The 14,716-nt window shown below is 49.0% G+C and overlaps 1 protein-coding gene across 1 annotated transcript; it reads left to right on the top strand.

Moving 5' to 3' along the window:
- The first annotated feature begins 2,478 nt into the window (after positions 1–2,478).
- Positions 2,479–14,599, top strand: LOC135915829 (histone-lysine N-methyltransferase PRDM9-like). Its single transcript, XM_065449011.1, has 7 exons — positions 2,479–2,906; positions 5,638–5,742; positions 8,619–8,695; positions 10,706–10,891; positions 11,155–11,398; positions 11,979–12,144; positions 13,011–14,599. The coding sequence occupies exons 1-7, from the start codon at positions 2,765–2,767 to the stop codon at positions 13,639–13,641; spliced, it is 1,551 nt and encodes a 516-aa protein (XP_065305083.1). The 5' UTR covers positions 2,479–2,764; the 3' UTR covers positions 13,642–14,599.
- The last annotated feature ends 117 nt before the right edge of the window (positions 14,600–14,716 follow it).

Raw genomic sequence — 14,716 nt, 5'->3', positions numbered from 1 at the left:
TGTTGTCGTTGTGTGCGCTCACACGTGTTGCTCCGTGGGTCTATAGTACAGTGGTGGCAAAGGCGTCGTGGGTACAGGACTGCGTTGGTAACCGTGTTTTGTGCCGCTGCGTTATCTAGATTGTGCTCTCCCATCCGTTGTTGTGGCCAGGTAAGACTGGAAGTAGTAAAACGTAACGCCGTATACCACGCCACGGAAGAAGGATGACGTGGGGATATGTTTTCCCGTCATCGGTGGATTCAGTCTAACGTGTCGTCACATGCTCAAACCACTGTGCTTCTGATTACGTGCGATAAATACCCTGCACGTCAGTGACAGCCGTGCAGCGTTCCTGCTTTTGGCAGCTGATGGTGAATTCGTGGCACGTAAGACAGCCGTGTGGAAGGATGGGAATGAAGCGGCTGCTGTGAGTAACACAGGGACAAACTCACTTTACTGCAGTGATCTTATCTGTGTGTTCGAGAGGCTCAGTGAAGCGAAGGTTGGCGGATTCGCTGCAAGATTGAACAAGGCTCGACAGAAGAACGTACGCCTGCACGTACGTAGGCCCGGTGAAGGCGCTAGCAGCACTTATACGCGCTTACTGTTCCGAACCGCAGAACTTTGTTTCCGCGAAGCTCCACTTATCGTAAGAGCAATATACCTCGGTGTACTTAAACCACAGCGGTGGTGTATTCACACCACAGCTCTGAGTGGCCGCCCGAAACGTGTTCAGTAAAGCAAAACGATTCCGATGAAGTCATGACCAGGATGCGTGCTTGTTCTCATAAACTGCAGATCGGCTTGCCATAGGTTATATCGCGATGGAATGCGCAGCGATTGGACCGTTGGTCCGATCTCTACAGAGCGCAGCCCGGCCTGGTTGTGCCTATGGTACTGCGCCGTAGGCGAGAAATGTAAACGAGAGAGGAGAATCTAGCCCGACACGATGGCGGTGTAACGCCGACTTCCGGCGTCACTTTAGCTTCGCAAAGAGTGACGTCAGGGTCCCTCCTCAGATTTGCCTTCCGCCATATTTAAAACCCAACGTCAATTGGGCTGTGTTCCAACACTCGCTGTAGACGGCTACGCGGGCAGCAGCCATCTTAAGACTCGTTCCAATTCTCACGAAGACGTCAACGTAGACAGCTTAGCGAAAACAGCCTCGAAGCCAAGAACGATGCAGGCTAATTTCCTGTCCAAACAAGATGGCGGCTGAGCAGCACGCTTGGAAACTCGACAGGAAGGTAGTCTGGCCACAAGAAAACGTAGTCAGGTTTTCCCATGGCCTTAATGTAAGTCCCATGTTGTTTTTCATAGGTTCGCAGGCGCAAATACTTAAAATGCAGAAATAATGTGTGCTTTTCTCAACTTTTTCTTGTCGCCGCGAAGCGACCTCACGTCTCAGAAGCGTCTTCCATACGTTTCTTTAGACGGCTCGAAACGTGTTCCAGTACTTAGCCTCGAAGCTGTCTCGACTGTCTCATTAGCTGTCTGCGTAGCCTGTCTCCGATGCTGGCCAGAATTGGAACACGCCCTTGATGTGTTTGTGCTGTCACGTCGCTCATAGAGACACGTGACTTGGATAATCATTCAAGGCAACATCTGTTATTTCGTGTAATTTGTTGGTTCAATAGACAAATTAAAGTGTAGAGAAATAATAAAACACACAAACAGTATGTCTGCGCGTTTTTGTATTACTTCGTACTGCAGCAAGAGTGATGTACTTCCGTTTCGTCTGCTTGTTCCAACGTCGTGCAGTCGCGCGCGCGGACATCGAAACTATGTCATTTTATACCGTGTTCCAGCGCGCGATCATGCTCTGTGATTCGCTTGTGTCTGCCTTAGTATTCACGTAACACAGACTTATACCGCTAGTAAGGTGTCCTCGTGCACAGCGGGCAAAATCGTGCGCTGCGCGAAGCAATGGCAACAGCTCGCGCACAACGCCGTCAGCGGAAGTGCGTCGCGCCGCAAAAAAATCGAGGAGAAAATAAAACGAAGGCGGGGCCCGTGACGTATATGCGTCACGCGATCCTCTAGCTCCGATATGGGAGAACGCAGGGAAAGAGCTTCGCTTGCGGAGGCTAGACGGGGCGAGTGGAGAGAGTGTATATCTTGGCCGTGGCGCTCGACTCCTGAAATTATGGGTTCGCGGCACAGAAGTATTTCTATCTAGGCTTTTAATGAAGCGATTTCAAAAACTTTTGCCGCAGAACGCTCCCCCTAAAGGACACGAAATAATTTCCAGCGTATAACTGAAATTTGCTATATGGCCTGCTGAGGGGCCCTTTAAGATTGGAACGCGACAGCGTTCAAAGATTCCTGACTGATTGTAGAGCTTCCAGGCAACCGTAGCTTTCTTGTGAATGCACGGAGGCAAGCATCATCTGGATGGAAGCGGGGCCCGCTTGGTTCCAAGGAACCAAGCGGGCCCCGCTTCCCGTTTTTTTTTTATTTGAGAAGGGGGGGGGCGGTTGGAGTTCAGGTTTAGGGATGGTACTGCAATCTCTAAAGTGCGCCTATGTTGTGGTTCAGCCGGCAGCCGTTGTGTTAGATGACGACAAAGACGAGCTGCATTCCTCAAGCCGAACGCGCGTGACTTCGCAAGAAAAAAACACAATCAAAACAGCACCCATCGACCAATGATAGGAAAGCACGCTGACATTCGGGGACGAAAGAAGGGGAGGAGAATGGTAAAACAGGTGGTGGGTGACACGTGGATCGTGGCTCGCAGTAGTCAAGGCATCCGGGGCTCAAGAGTTGCGGGTCACAGACGGGACACATGGCCCAGAGACTGCGAGATCTCTACCCAGTCGGCGAGGACATTACCGACGGCGACGTGGCCTTCTCCTGGAGCTGCCTGCCGTCGTCCCCTGGTTGGCAGAGACCCTGCAGAGGAAAGACGGCAGGGCTGAGGAGCAACGGTAAGCCCCTGGATCCATACCAAAAGAGATTGCACGCCGCCTTGAGTTCGAGTCATGGTAATCATGGTGTTTTTTCACTATAACATAGCGAGAAATTATGATGGCAACGACGTCAACACAGCGATTCCGCAGGTCCGACCGAGGGTATGCTCCCATTCAAAACAGCAACGAAGACAATCTACCTAGACAGTTATGGCATATGGGGTGCTAGATAAAAAATATTCATGAAGTGCCTGCTGGAATTTATCGCTCACGGCCAACGCCGCCGACGCCGACGACACCGGCTTTTCTGCGACACGTGCTCCTTAACGCTGTCGCGTTAAAATTGGCAATACAGCAGCCATGGCTAGGGAGACAGCCGAAACAGCTTCGAGCCCAAGTAACGGGAACGCGTCTCGAACCATGTTGAAGACGCATGAAAGACTCCGCAGCGACGTCGAGAAAAATCTAAGGAAAGCACACACTATATATCTATGAATTTTTAAACTCTTCGCGTCTGTGAACCCACGAAAAACGCGACGTGACCCACATTAAGCGCACAGTAACGCGTGTCAACGTTTTTTTTTTTTTTGCGCGTAGTCGACCTTTTTGTCGAGATCGAGTTTTCAAGCGTCCCGCTCAGTCGCCACTTCGTTTGGGCAGGAAAGTATGTAGCCTGCATCGTTTTTGACTTCGATGCCGTCTTTGCGGAGCTGTCTTCTTTGCCATGTTGTTGTGAATTGGAACTTGAGATGGTCGCTGTCTGCTTAGCCGTCTACTTTGCCCGCCTACGGGGTATATCAAACAAATTCCGAGACTGAAACTGAACTAAGAGACGGCAGAGACCAGAAAGGGATTGCGCCCTCGAATCAGAAACCCTCGAATCATTTAGTTCTACTGGATATGTCTTGGTTCCGTTCGATCCCGCCTACATTCTTGATACCCCGTTGCGACCAATGCTGTGGACTCTACGCAAGAGGTTCGGTCACGAGAATTTATCAGTCCACGCGTTCTGTCTGAATCCAATCATCCAGTAGATGTAGCTAGATGGTAGGCTGCGAAATCTCAAGCGAGGGCAAAGTTTCCTGCTGAAACACTGGAGCGAAGGCAGGCCAGACTAGCACGGCATAGAGAAGCTTACGAAGCGCGGAAGCGTGCCAAGATCGAAGCCACAGCAACACGAAAATTGTGACTTCTGTACGTTACATGTTCATAATTACCGATATACACCGCAGTATAACTTTCCACGGCTCGTTTCGAAGGCAACACCGCATTCACTAGAGGCGCGTTTGCACCGCTTGGAAGCATCGAACTCGTGGCTGAGTGGTAGCGTCTCCGTCTCACACTCCGGAGACCCGGGTTCGATTCCCACCGGGCCAATCTTGGAAGTTGCTTTTTATTTATGAAGCGCCTGCCGTGATTTATCGCTCACGGTCAACGCCGCCGACGCCGACACCGACGCCGACACCGACGCCGACGACACCGGCTTTTCTGCGACACGAGCTCCTTAACGCTATCGCGTTAATAACAAGGAGACCAAGCCTTGGATACAAGCAACGGCACCCGCAGCGAACACTTGACGAACCACAGCCTTCGGCTGGCGGCAAGCTCGACTGCGACGGCTAGGTTTCATCGCGACTTGACGGACAACCCGTTCGGCAGCGTGTGTAACGTTTGTGGAAGACTATGGCCTAACTTTAATGAAACGCTGTGTGCACGCAGTCTTTGCAAAACCAAGTCAAACAGATCTTTCACTCGGGATAACTAGGTTCACAAGAGTTCAACCTCAGCCAATTTTTTTCTTTCCTCGAAGTTCCCGTACACACTAGCCCCAAAATTCTCTCTGTCAATTATTGCATGAAACTTTATGGTTTCGCGTAAAGGTTGGCAGAAACACCAAACTGTTTCTTGGCGGGAACGCAGCCTCTGTAAAAAGGCGCAGTTTCGCCCGGAAGGCGAAGCATCGGTTGGGATAGCAAATTAGTGGGTGAGCGTGTACGCACCAAATAATCGCCAGAACGTCCGAGCCTCTGATGCAATCGAAAGAAGCCACGCACGGCGCAGAGACTGCTGCCGGTTGTGTCGTTACTGCTCTCCGCTGTACCCGAAAAAAGTCAAAAGCGTAGAGAGAGCGTGTCTAAGAAGGCTGTGAGACCGTCAAGAGCGTTGTCAGAAGAGGAAGTTATTGTCGCGCATAGTTGAACGACGGCGCTAGTTCTCGTTGCCGAGAAAGCGTCGGAGTGACTGAAATGGCATCTACTCTGCTACTCTGCTAGGCCTCGTGAAGGCACTAGTAGTACTTAAAGCCCCTTAAACTTAGTAAAGTAGCGACACTCTCCTCCTCCGCTTTCCCTCCTCCTCGTTTCTCCTCTATTTCACGCTCCCTCCTCGACCGTGGCGCTGCCTACACTGCTGGAGCGTAGCAACGGCGCCAACATGCGCTCCTCGCCACTCCGTACACGCTTCTCGAGCAAAAATGGCGCTGATGCAAGGCGCGAGGGCCCACGTGATGCTATTGGCCAATAGCGACGCGGCGTCGGCCTTGGCCAGAGCGCGCGAGGAGGAGGCGGTATTCTTCAAAGCGTGGCGCTACTTTACGAAGTTTAAGGGGCTTTCGTAGTATTAGCGCACGAGGCGGATAGGAATCACGTAACCACTTTGGATTTCTGAATGCACCAAAAATTTTGGCGGGTGTTATGACACCGAAAACAAAAAGCCTTCTCGCACTCGCCTAATATTCGATGCATTTCAGCCTCTACAAGCAACGAGACTTCCAGAGAGTTTCGCTACCCTAGACGGCAACGGAAAGAGGTTAACTTCGTGGAATGCGAAGAGGGACCGGACCAAGAGTACCTGTGTAAGCAAATGTTTTCGAGTTTTTTGGGCACACGCCTGTACACAAACACACACTCGCACACATATATTCTGTCTGCATTTCACGCATGCGGGAATGTGCTTTTTGTACGTAGCCAGGTTGCATAATGACGGAAACGCACGTGATTTTTCAGCATGCAATTCTCTGCAGCTAGCCGTTAATTATTTAAAATGAAAGACACGACAGAAATGAAGGCTGTATTGAAGCTGAGAGTTGCTCTTACAGGCTTAGAAACTACTCGCTGCAACGCTTAGGTTTAACTTCAGGCTAACGTTAAACATATATAGGTTTGCCAAGTTTCAATATGTATGGAAGTGTTCTTCCGTTCATGGTCGCAATGGAAGTAGAACGCAAAAATAAGGAAGAGGTGGTGACACCGCCCTGCATGCAGCGCACCATCTCATCATTACGTCACAGGTTTTCACAGCGTCTGCTCGGTGGTAGTTGCGTACCAATAGTAAGCAACAATTAGACAGAAGCCATCTCCCGATGACTGTCGACGGTAATGCTTTTAGCATTGCAACGACACAGGGGCACACGGTATTGCTACCGTCGAAACGCCTTATGTATGAGGCGTGTACTGCAGCAGGACTCCTGTCTCGCGCTTCCCTATGGACACGCTGCACCCTCTAGCGTCGACTTCACGAAGCGTGAGCATGAATTCCGAAATGCGTGGTGCTGCGGTGCGTGCGCTGAGAAGCGCGCGCACCGTGCGGCCGCCGGGCTCTTCTATCGCGCATTTTTCTGGACACGCCGCGCCATCTAGTGGTGCTGCCATGAAGTCCACGCGTGGCCTCCGAGATTAGAGGCATAGCGCGTCACTGCGAGCGAACGCTAACAAATTGTTCGCCCTCAGGCCGCACATTCGGTGGCACATACACAGTGACCAAACTTGGCCAGCAGTTCACTGAAAAGCGGCACATGCTCAGTGCATTTGTGGTGCGGCTTGCTAAAGCGTCGGGCTGTTATCCTTGAAGAACCAATGTGAAAGTGGGATTGATTGAGCCCAGCATTCGAGAAATTTAAGGAATCTTCTTCTTGACTCGGCTTGGAATCAAATATGTTCATTGCAGAGCACCACAGGCCGAGTGGTACATACCCAGTGTCCCATATTGTAATCGAAGCGTTTCTTCGAACGACGGTACCTTACTGGTCCTGCATATTACGGTGGCCAATGTCGGCATGAAAGAGGCTCGTGGAAGAGTGGCACGTATGCACACGCTGCCACATACTCAGCGACCCAAGTCGGTCCGATTGTTGCCTTCAAAACGTGTACTTCAGCATAGCTGCCCAATGTGCTTCCCATCCGACCACGAACTACCCGATAGATAGATAGATAGATAGATAGATAGATAGATAGATAGATAGATAGATAGATAGATAGATAGATAGATAGATAGATAGATAGATAGATAGATAGATAGATAGATAGATAGATAGATAGATAGATAGATAGATAGATAGATAGATAGATAGATAGATAGATAGATAGATAGATAGATAGATAGATAGATAGATAGATAGATAGATAGATAGATAGATAGATAGATAGATAGATAGATAGCCCCCTAGAGCAGTGCGCAATGTACCCAAAGGATGTGAACGCATTAAAAAGAAATGAAAGTAACATTCAAATTTCAGCAAAGGTTACGTGGCAGCTAGCTTTTGGGAGTTTCCTGACGAGAGAGCACACACATTAGGAGAATGCCTCATGGAGTCAGTATGGCATCATCGGTGCCCGGGCTGGAAACAAAATTATGAAAGGCAAAGCTTCGCTTTCATTTTTTCGGTTATGAAGGTGTTTTTCTCTGCCAATGTGGTTGTAGAGTTTTTAGCAAATAAGCATTTGGTTAGTTTAATTCTATTTCTTTAGAACTGTACTGACAGTGATGGATTAAGGACGAGATGTGAGAACATAAGCCTCTACCTAACGTTCATTCGTTTGCAGCAAAGCTGCATGTATATGACTCAGATCCCGGGAGGAGGAGGACGAGGGAAAACATTTAGTGAAAGAAAAAGTAAGCCCAACTTTGGGTTTCGTGGCGTCTGTGTGCAGAAACTATCATGTGGGCCGATAGTGGTGATAGTGGCGAAAGGTACCAAGCTCAATGGCACGTACCCCCATGGATTGGGAGACTTGTAACTCGTTCTTGAACTATCCTTGTCACACCTGGGACCCAGAGGTCCCAGGCACAAGGGTAAGAACAGTTGTTTTTGAAAAAAAAGTTCAACTTTTTTTTCAAAACTTTTTTTTGCACAACTTTTTTCAAAAAGGGCTGTTAAAAAATTATTGGAGCAAACCGTGCGAACGAGCTGGTGCCACTGGTCGCGCGTTCGTCGTCGCGTAGTCTTCTTCCACAGCTGGCCCCGTTGCTACCCGTCACGTTGTAATGGGGAGGCTGCGTTTATGGGGGTACGAGTATTCATTGTCTACGTTACGGACAGATTTAATAACAAAGGTGATACGCGTATGTGTATGCGTACCTATATTGTCACGATAGCCACCGATCAGGACAATAAATATGTTCGTACCTTTTTTCAGAATTCTGCGTCACATCTGTGTCGTGACCTGAACAGCTTCGCTGGTGATTAACCTTCACAGAGTGATATAGCTCATGAATTTTTGTATAAGGTGTCACCGCAGGCAAGTAGACAACCAACGTTCTTCTGTTGACTCACGCTCTCACACACGAAACATATTTTGCATCATTTGACCGTCGCCCCCTACAGGGCCATAACTAATGCTTATAAACTGTGGAAGCATCTTTGCTGATACAGAACAATTTAGCAAACGCAAATGTCGTAATTTCTTAGCCTTAGAGGTATCCCAACATGTTTCTGAATTATACTGCTCCCAGTTTGCGATGACTGCAATATGGACTACCCGGGAGACTGTCCCGTCCATGGACCCTTAACGCCAGTCAAGGACACTGCGGTAAGTGAAGTGCACTTATATTAACGAGTTAACATTCTTTGGATACCTGCCGTATTTTTTCCCATCCATCCATCCATCCATCCATCCATCCATCCATCCATCCATCCATCCATCCATCCATCCATCCATCCATCCGTCCATCCGTCCATCCGTCCATCCGTCCGTCCGTCCGTCCATCCGTCCGTCCGTCCGTCCGTCCGTCCGTCCGTCCGTCCATCCATCCATCCATCCATCCATCCATCCATCCATCCATCCATCCATCCATCCATTCCATTCCATTCCATTCCATCCATCCATCCATCCATCCATCCATCCATCCATCCATCCATCCATTCCATTCCATTCCATTCCATTCCATCCACCCACCCACCCATCCACCCATCCACCCATCCATCCATCCATCCATCCATCCATCCATGCATCCATCCATCCATCTACCTACCTATCTGCCACCCTACCCACCTGCCCACCTACCTACCTACCAATGCGCCTACCCACCTATTGGCGTAGTCGTCATCGGGGGCGGGACTGAGCAATGGTACCAAATATGGCCACGGCGCAAAGAGTTAAGACACGTCAAAATATGCTCGGATTGAGTCGAATTTCTCATGGAGGTTTCTGTAAAGAAAGGAAAGTAAGGACATTGAAATGAAAATCTGAGACATTTTGGTCTGGGAGGGAATCGAATCCGGGCCTCCGTGGATCGAGACGAGCACGCTTCCCCGTCGCCACGGCGGATCCACGGTTCTGGCTGTCTAAAGGTGTCCCTAGATTATGTCTTTTCCAGATTAATATAGCAATCACCAGGACCTCAAGAAAGCGCGTTATAGCTTTTTGCTAGTGCTGAAGTCCTGTAAAGGCTCCAAGCATACAATATACAGCTCGCGCTGATGATTAGCGGGACTGCAACTGTTTCGGCAATCACGTGTGCTCGAGTTCTTACACTTCAGACACTCATGTTGCCTCTAAAAGAGAAAGCTTATAGGAAAACTTGATACCTCTCCCTTGTCACGAAACGCTTCCCTTCAACGACCACTCCCTTTGTAATGGAAGTTGGTGCAAGCGACGTATACGATGCGATAATTCAATATGCTGCGACACGGTTCTTCCGTGGTTGACCGCTGTTGACACAACCACTGACGCCACTCACACTTGTGGATGTCGGATGTCTTATTTTCTTTGCCGCAATGCTTTGGAGAGAGCGGTATAATTTCTTCATCCTTATTGTTTTGCGCACATCATGCTTTAAAACTCAAGTCGAGCTTATAGCTTCAGCGACAAATTCCTTTCATACACAGATACACTTTCGGCAAGTGCGTAACTGCTCCATACATAACAGGTTTAGGACTGTACCGTAAAGCAAACAATCCTGGATAACATAAGTGCGAATAACAGGAAGTTATTTTTTTATTTGCACCGAATAGGCCGGATGACTATACTTTGAGGCAACGTGGTCGTTTTTCGCAGTGATTATGGACATACCTCTTACGCACCTGTGCACATTTCGCTGTAACTGTTGACACTGCCGTTGACATGTGTTCACTGAGGGAGACGTGTACATAAACTTTTAGTAAACTGCTGTCTTACGGTGAACGACAAGGATATTGTGAGAGCTTGGTGTTTCCTATGCTTCATTTTGCCTTCAACTTTCCTTACTTTCCGGGTAGCCACCTGTGAAAGTCCGGTTTCTGGAATCGTTACATTTTGTGCTCACCACTGCAGGTCCTTGCAAATCATCCCGTGCTCGACGGCTGGCTATCGTGACTCGTCGGGACAACGTTTAGCGACCTACACCGCTGTATCTCATCATAACTGAGTGTTGGCGAGCTTGCTTATTAACGCTACCTGAAAGGTGCCTGTCAAGGATATAGCTTTGATCTGCCGGCTCTATTGACGCTGTGGAGCAAAAGGAACAAATCGCTGTAAGAAAACAGCTGTGCCCGGAAGAAATACTCATTGTATAGTGCAGCCACTGTTTAAGGAAATAGTGTCTATATGCATTCATTGCAGGTTCCCTTGGGTGACCCCCAGCGCGCAAACAAGACAGTGCCCGAGGGGTTGTGTGTGCGCCGTTCGACGATCAAAGGCGCCCAGTACGGCGTGTTTACCATGAAGCGGCTGCCCAAGAGGCTGTGCTTTGGGCCATACGAGGGCGTCAAAGTGGACAGCAGCGCCGCAAACGGGTACACCTGGCAGGTGCGTGTTATGTGTGATCTCACGTGTCAGCGTACCAAGCCAATCACAGGCACCCGATAGATGCTAGTGCAGTGAGTGTAACGATTAACGGTTGGCTCTTTCGTATCGCTCAGCAAGACAGCACGAAGGGACTAAGCTCATACAGTGGAGTGTCTCGTCCCTTTGTGCTGTCTCATCTTCAGCGAGTCAGTTGACAGCTGAAGAGAACTATAGTTAACAAGTGGCTCAGGTTTAGACCATTCGTGCGTTGTTGCCCGTTGCAGGTCCGCCACAGCGGCCAAGAATTCCTGGTGGACGGCCGCCCGTTAGACCGTTCCAACTGGATGCGCTACGTCAACTGCGCTCCCGAGCAGAGCCAGCAGAACCTGGTGGCGTTCGTGCGCCAGGGTGCCGTCTACTACCGCACGTGCAAGGTGGTGAACGCCGCAGAGGAGCTGTTCGTGTGGTACGGGGACGACTTCGCCAAGCAGCTGGGTCTCATCGGCAATTCAGGGACACAGAGCAAAGGTGCGTATTCGTTCCTTTGTGTACCGGTTGTTTCACAAAACTTAATAACATTTTAAGGATAATTTTGTTCTGATTAACTTTCCTAATCGACAAGTTGTCACTACAAATGTTGTGGAGTACGTAGAGAAAGGGCTGATAGCAGCCTTGAAAGCAACTAGCCTAGGACTTGCGTGGTCTTTGGACAAGAAATGCAAGGCCAAAAGATAACAAAATGAAAAAAAGAAATAGCACGCCGCAACACGCCCTCGCCCCCCGGTCATCATTTAGTTATCACCGATCGTTCCTGCACAGTGTATTGCATATTTTTTTCTCTGCTACATTTGCACTTGGTAGTAAACAATATGCTGTCCAGGAACCAGCACTGTTGTGCTGCCTATGTGGTGGCTCGAAGGGCCAAGTCAGGTGACCGGTGGAATCGCCTTTAGCTGCGAAGCCACCTGAATATGTGCTGCAAGGTTAAAATTTTAAGACTTCCTTAGACTTGTTCGAAACAACTAAGGGGAAGAAAAACATAACTTTTGAAATATAACTAAGTCGTGATGACTTACCGCGTTTGTTTTCGTTTCGCGTCTGTCTTAAGTGGCCGAGGAGGATGTTGCTGCGCCACGTGAGGTCTTCTCGTGTGAGGAATGCGGTGACCTGTTCACCGTGAAAGAATCGCTGGACAACCACCGGCGACGCGAGCACAGGCAAAAGACCCAAGGAAAACACAAATGCGCCCACTGCCCCTACTCCAGCAACAAAAGGTGAGCGAAGATGTAGCGTCTGCTCACATCTTGAAATATGTGGTAGTACACGCGGTTTTCTGCTGGCTGATGTGTAATAAGTATTCCTTCGTTTTCACTATAGCATGTTTAAAACGCGCAAATGACATAGGCTGGGATTGTAGGTATACCTCATCAAATATTGTGGCACATGAACGCAAAATAATCTTTATATATATATATATCTATATATATATATATATATATATATATATATATATATATATATATATGCATACGGGTGTAATTACCGCGGAAGTGTAGGCAACCTGCACATTCATGTGCAGAAATGTTAACCATTGCACCTTTGAAAAAGAAAGTTCAACTTCACCGCAATACACCAGCGTAACTAAATGAGCGGCATATTTGGCAAGATCGACCTATCTTAAACAAGCTTCAATTAGCAACACGTAGAGAGTACTTCCTTCTAATAATAGGTGCATTTACGGCGCTCATCCTAACTTTGCTGCTGTCTTGTAGAAATGTGTTGGTCAAGACCAGAACGCTGCAACAACACACAAACCTACATAATGCAACTGGGTGTGGTCTGCCCGGGACTACCGTTAGTTACCCTTTGCTCCTCGAGAAGGCAAGTTATGTGTTGAATGAGCTCCTGAACAGGTGTTAATCGCGTATCCGGGACCTCAAAGAGGTGCGACGTAATGCATTTCCCTCGCATTTACAGCTAAATCGCCGCTGATATTCTTGGAATGCCCCGAAAGCTTGTAGTTTAGTTCTCGTTCGTGTCCTCTTGAACCTTACGTATAATCTGGTGCGAATACGGCGGAATAAGCGCAATTCCGGCATCGAAAACGTTCCGTTTGCCTTTCTGTCGCACGCATTCGCAGTCACAACGTAACCAATCACGAGAGGATCCACACGGGCGAGAAGCCGTTCGCGTGCCACATCTGCCGCCGGGGCTTCAGCCGGCGGGCACACGTCGACCGGCACCTGCTGATTCACACGGAGGATCGTCGCCACGAGTGCCCGGTGTGCGGCCAGCGCTTCACGCAGGCGTCAAACATGGCGCGCCACCGTAAGCTGCACTCGGGGGAGAGCGTGCGCTGTCACGTGTGTCCGGAGTGCGCGAAGCGGTTCGCGCAGAGGGCTGCCCTCGCCACTCACCTGCTCACCCACACGGGCGAGAAGCCGCACGCCTGCGCCGAGTGCGGCGTGAGGTTCGCGCAGCGCGGCCATGCCAGACGACATGAGTTGGTAGTCCACGGCCGTCAGTATCCGCTGCACTGTCCGCACTGCGGCAAGGGGTGTGTGAACATGAACGCCCTTAGAGGTCACGTGCACGCTCGTCACCGAGACGATGAGGACGACAATGGAGCGACGACGACAAGTGAACCGACAACGAGAAATAACACGACGACGGCAAATGTACCGGTGACGAGAAATAAAACGACTACGGCAAATAGACCGACGACGAGAAATAAACCAACGACGAAAAATAGACCGAATACGAGAAAGTAGACCGACGACGACGACAAGTAGACCGAGACCGATGGCGACAAATAAAACGACGAGGACAATTTGACCGATAACGAGAAATAGACCGACGACGAGAAATAAACCAACGACGAAAAATAGACCGACTACGACAAAAGAACCCACGACGAAAAATAGACCGAATACGAGAAAGTAGACCGACGACGACGACAAGTAGACCGAGACCGATGACGACAAATAAAACGACGAGGAAAAATTGACCGATAACGAGAAATAGACCGACGACGAGAAATAAACCAACGACGAAAAATAGACCGACTACGACAAAAGAACCCACGACGAAAAATAGACCGAATACGAGAAAGTAGACCGACGACGACGACAAGTAGACCGAGACCGATGACGACAAATAAAACGACGAGGAAAAATTGACCGATAGCGAGAAATAGACCGACGACGAGAAATAAACCAACGACGAAAAATAGACCGACTACGACGACAAGTAGACCGAGACAGATGACGATGAATGAACCGACAACGAGAAATAAAACGACGAGGTCAAATTGACCGATAAAGAGAAATAGACTGACGACGACGAATAGACCGACTGCGACAAATAAACCGACGACGGCAAATGAACCGACGACGACAAGTAAACCGACAACGAAAAATAAAACGACGAGGACAAATAGACCGACAACGAGAAATAGACCGACGACGACAAATAGACCAACGACGACAAAATAGACCAACGACGAGCAATGAAGGGAAAATCACACAGCGAAGAAAAGCTGGGCGAGGAGACTGGACTTCGGGCTCTGCTATTTAAAAACGTATGAGAATACCAACCAGCGTGGAACGGTTAAGTGCACCGACGCGCGAAGTGGCATATACTATATATGTTACGGACGAACATATAATCGAAGCGGCTTCGCGAGGATTGTAATCGCAATGTGACTGCATAAGGGAATCGTGAAATGTGTTTGAATAAAAAGAAGCTTGAAAATAAAAACTCATCATTGAGTATCTGTGCTGATCGTGTTGTCGGAAATTACTGTTTAGATTGCAAAGAAACTCCTAAAACAATAAAATATACCAA

This window comes from Dermacentor albipictus, chromosome 10, assembly GCF_038994185.2.
Source record: "Dermacentor albipictus isolate Rhodes 1998 colony chromosome 10, USDA_Dalb.pri_finalv2, whole genome shotgun sequence".
In the NCBI taxonomy this organism is placed as follows: Eukaryota; Metazoa; Arthropoda; class Arachnida; order Ixodida; family Ixodidae; genus Dermacentor; species Dermacentor albipictus.
Note: the sequence above shows the minus strand (reverse complement) of the source record. Positions and strands in the feature narration are given on the sequence as shown.

Bases quoted from the DNA above. Each gene is read 5' to 3' on its own strand.
- LOC135915829 (XM_065449011.1), top strand. From the start codon at position 2,765: ATGGCCCAGAGACTGCGAGATCTCTACCCAGTCGGCGAGGACATTACC. The intron at 10,892-11,154 runs GTGCGTGTTATG...TGCCCGTTGCAG, and splicing joins CAAACGGGTACACCTGGCAG to GTCCGCCACAGCGGCCAAGA. The intron at 12,145-13,010 runs GTGAGCGAAGAT...ACGCATTCGCAG, and splicing joins CCCTACTCCAGCAACAAAAG to TCACAACGTAACCAATCACG.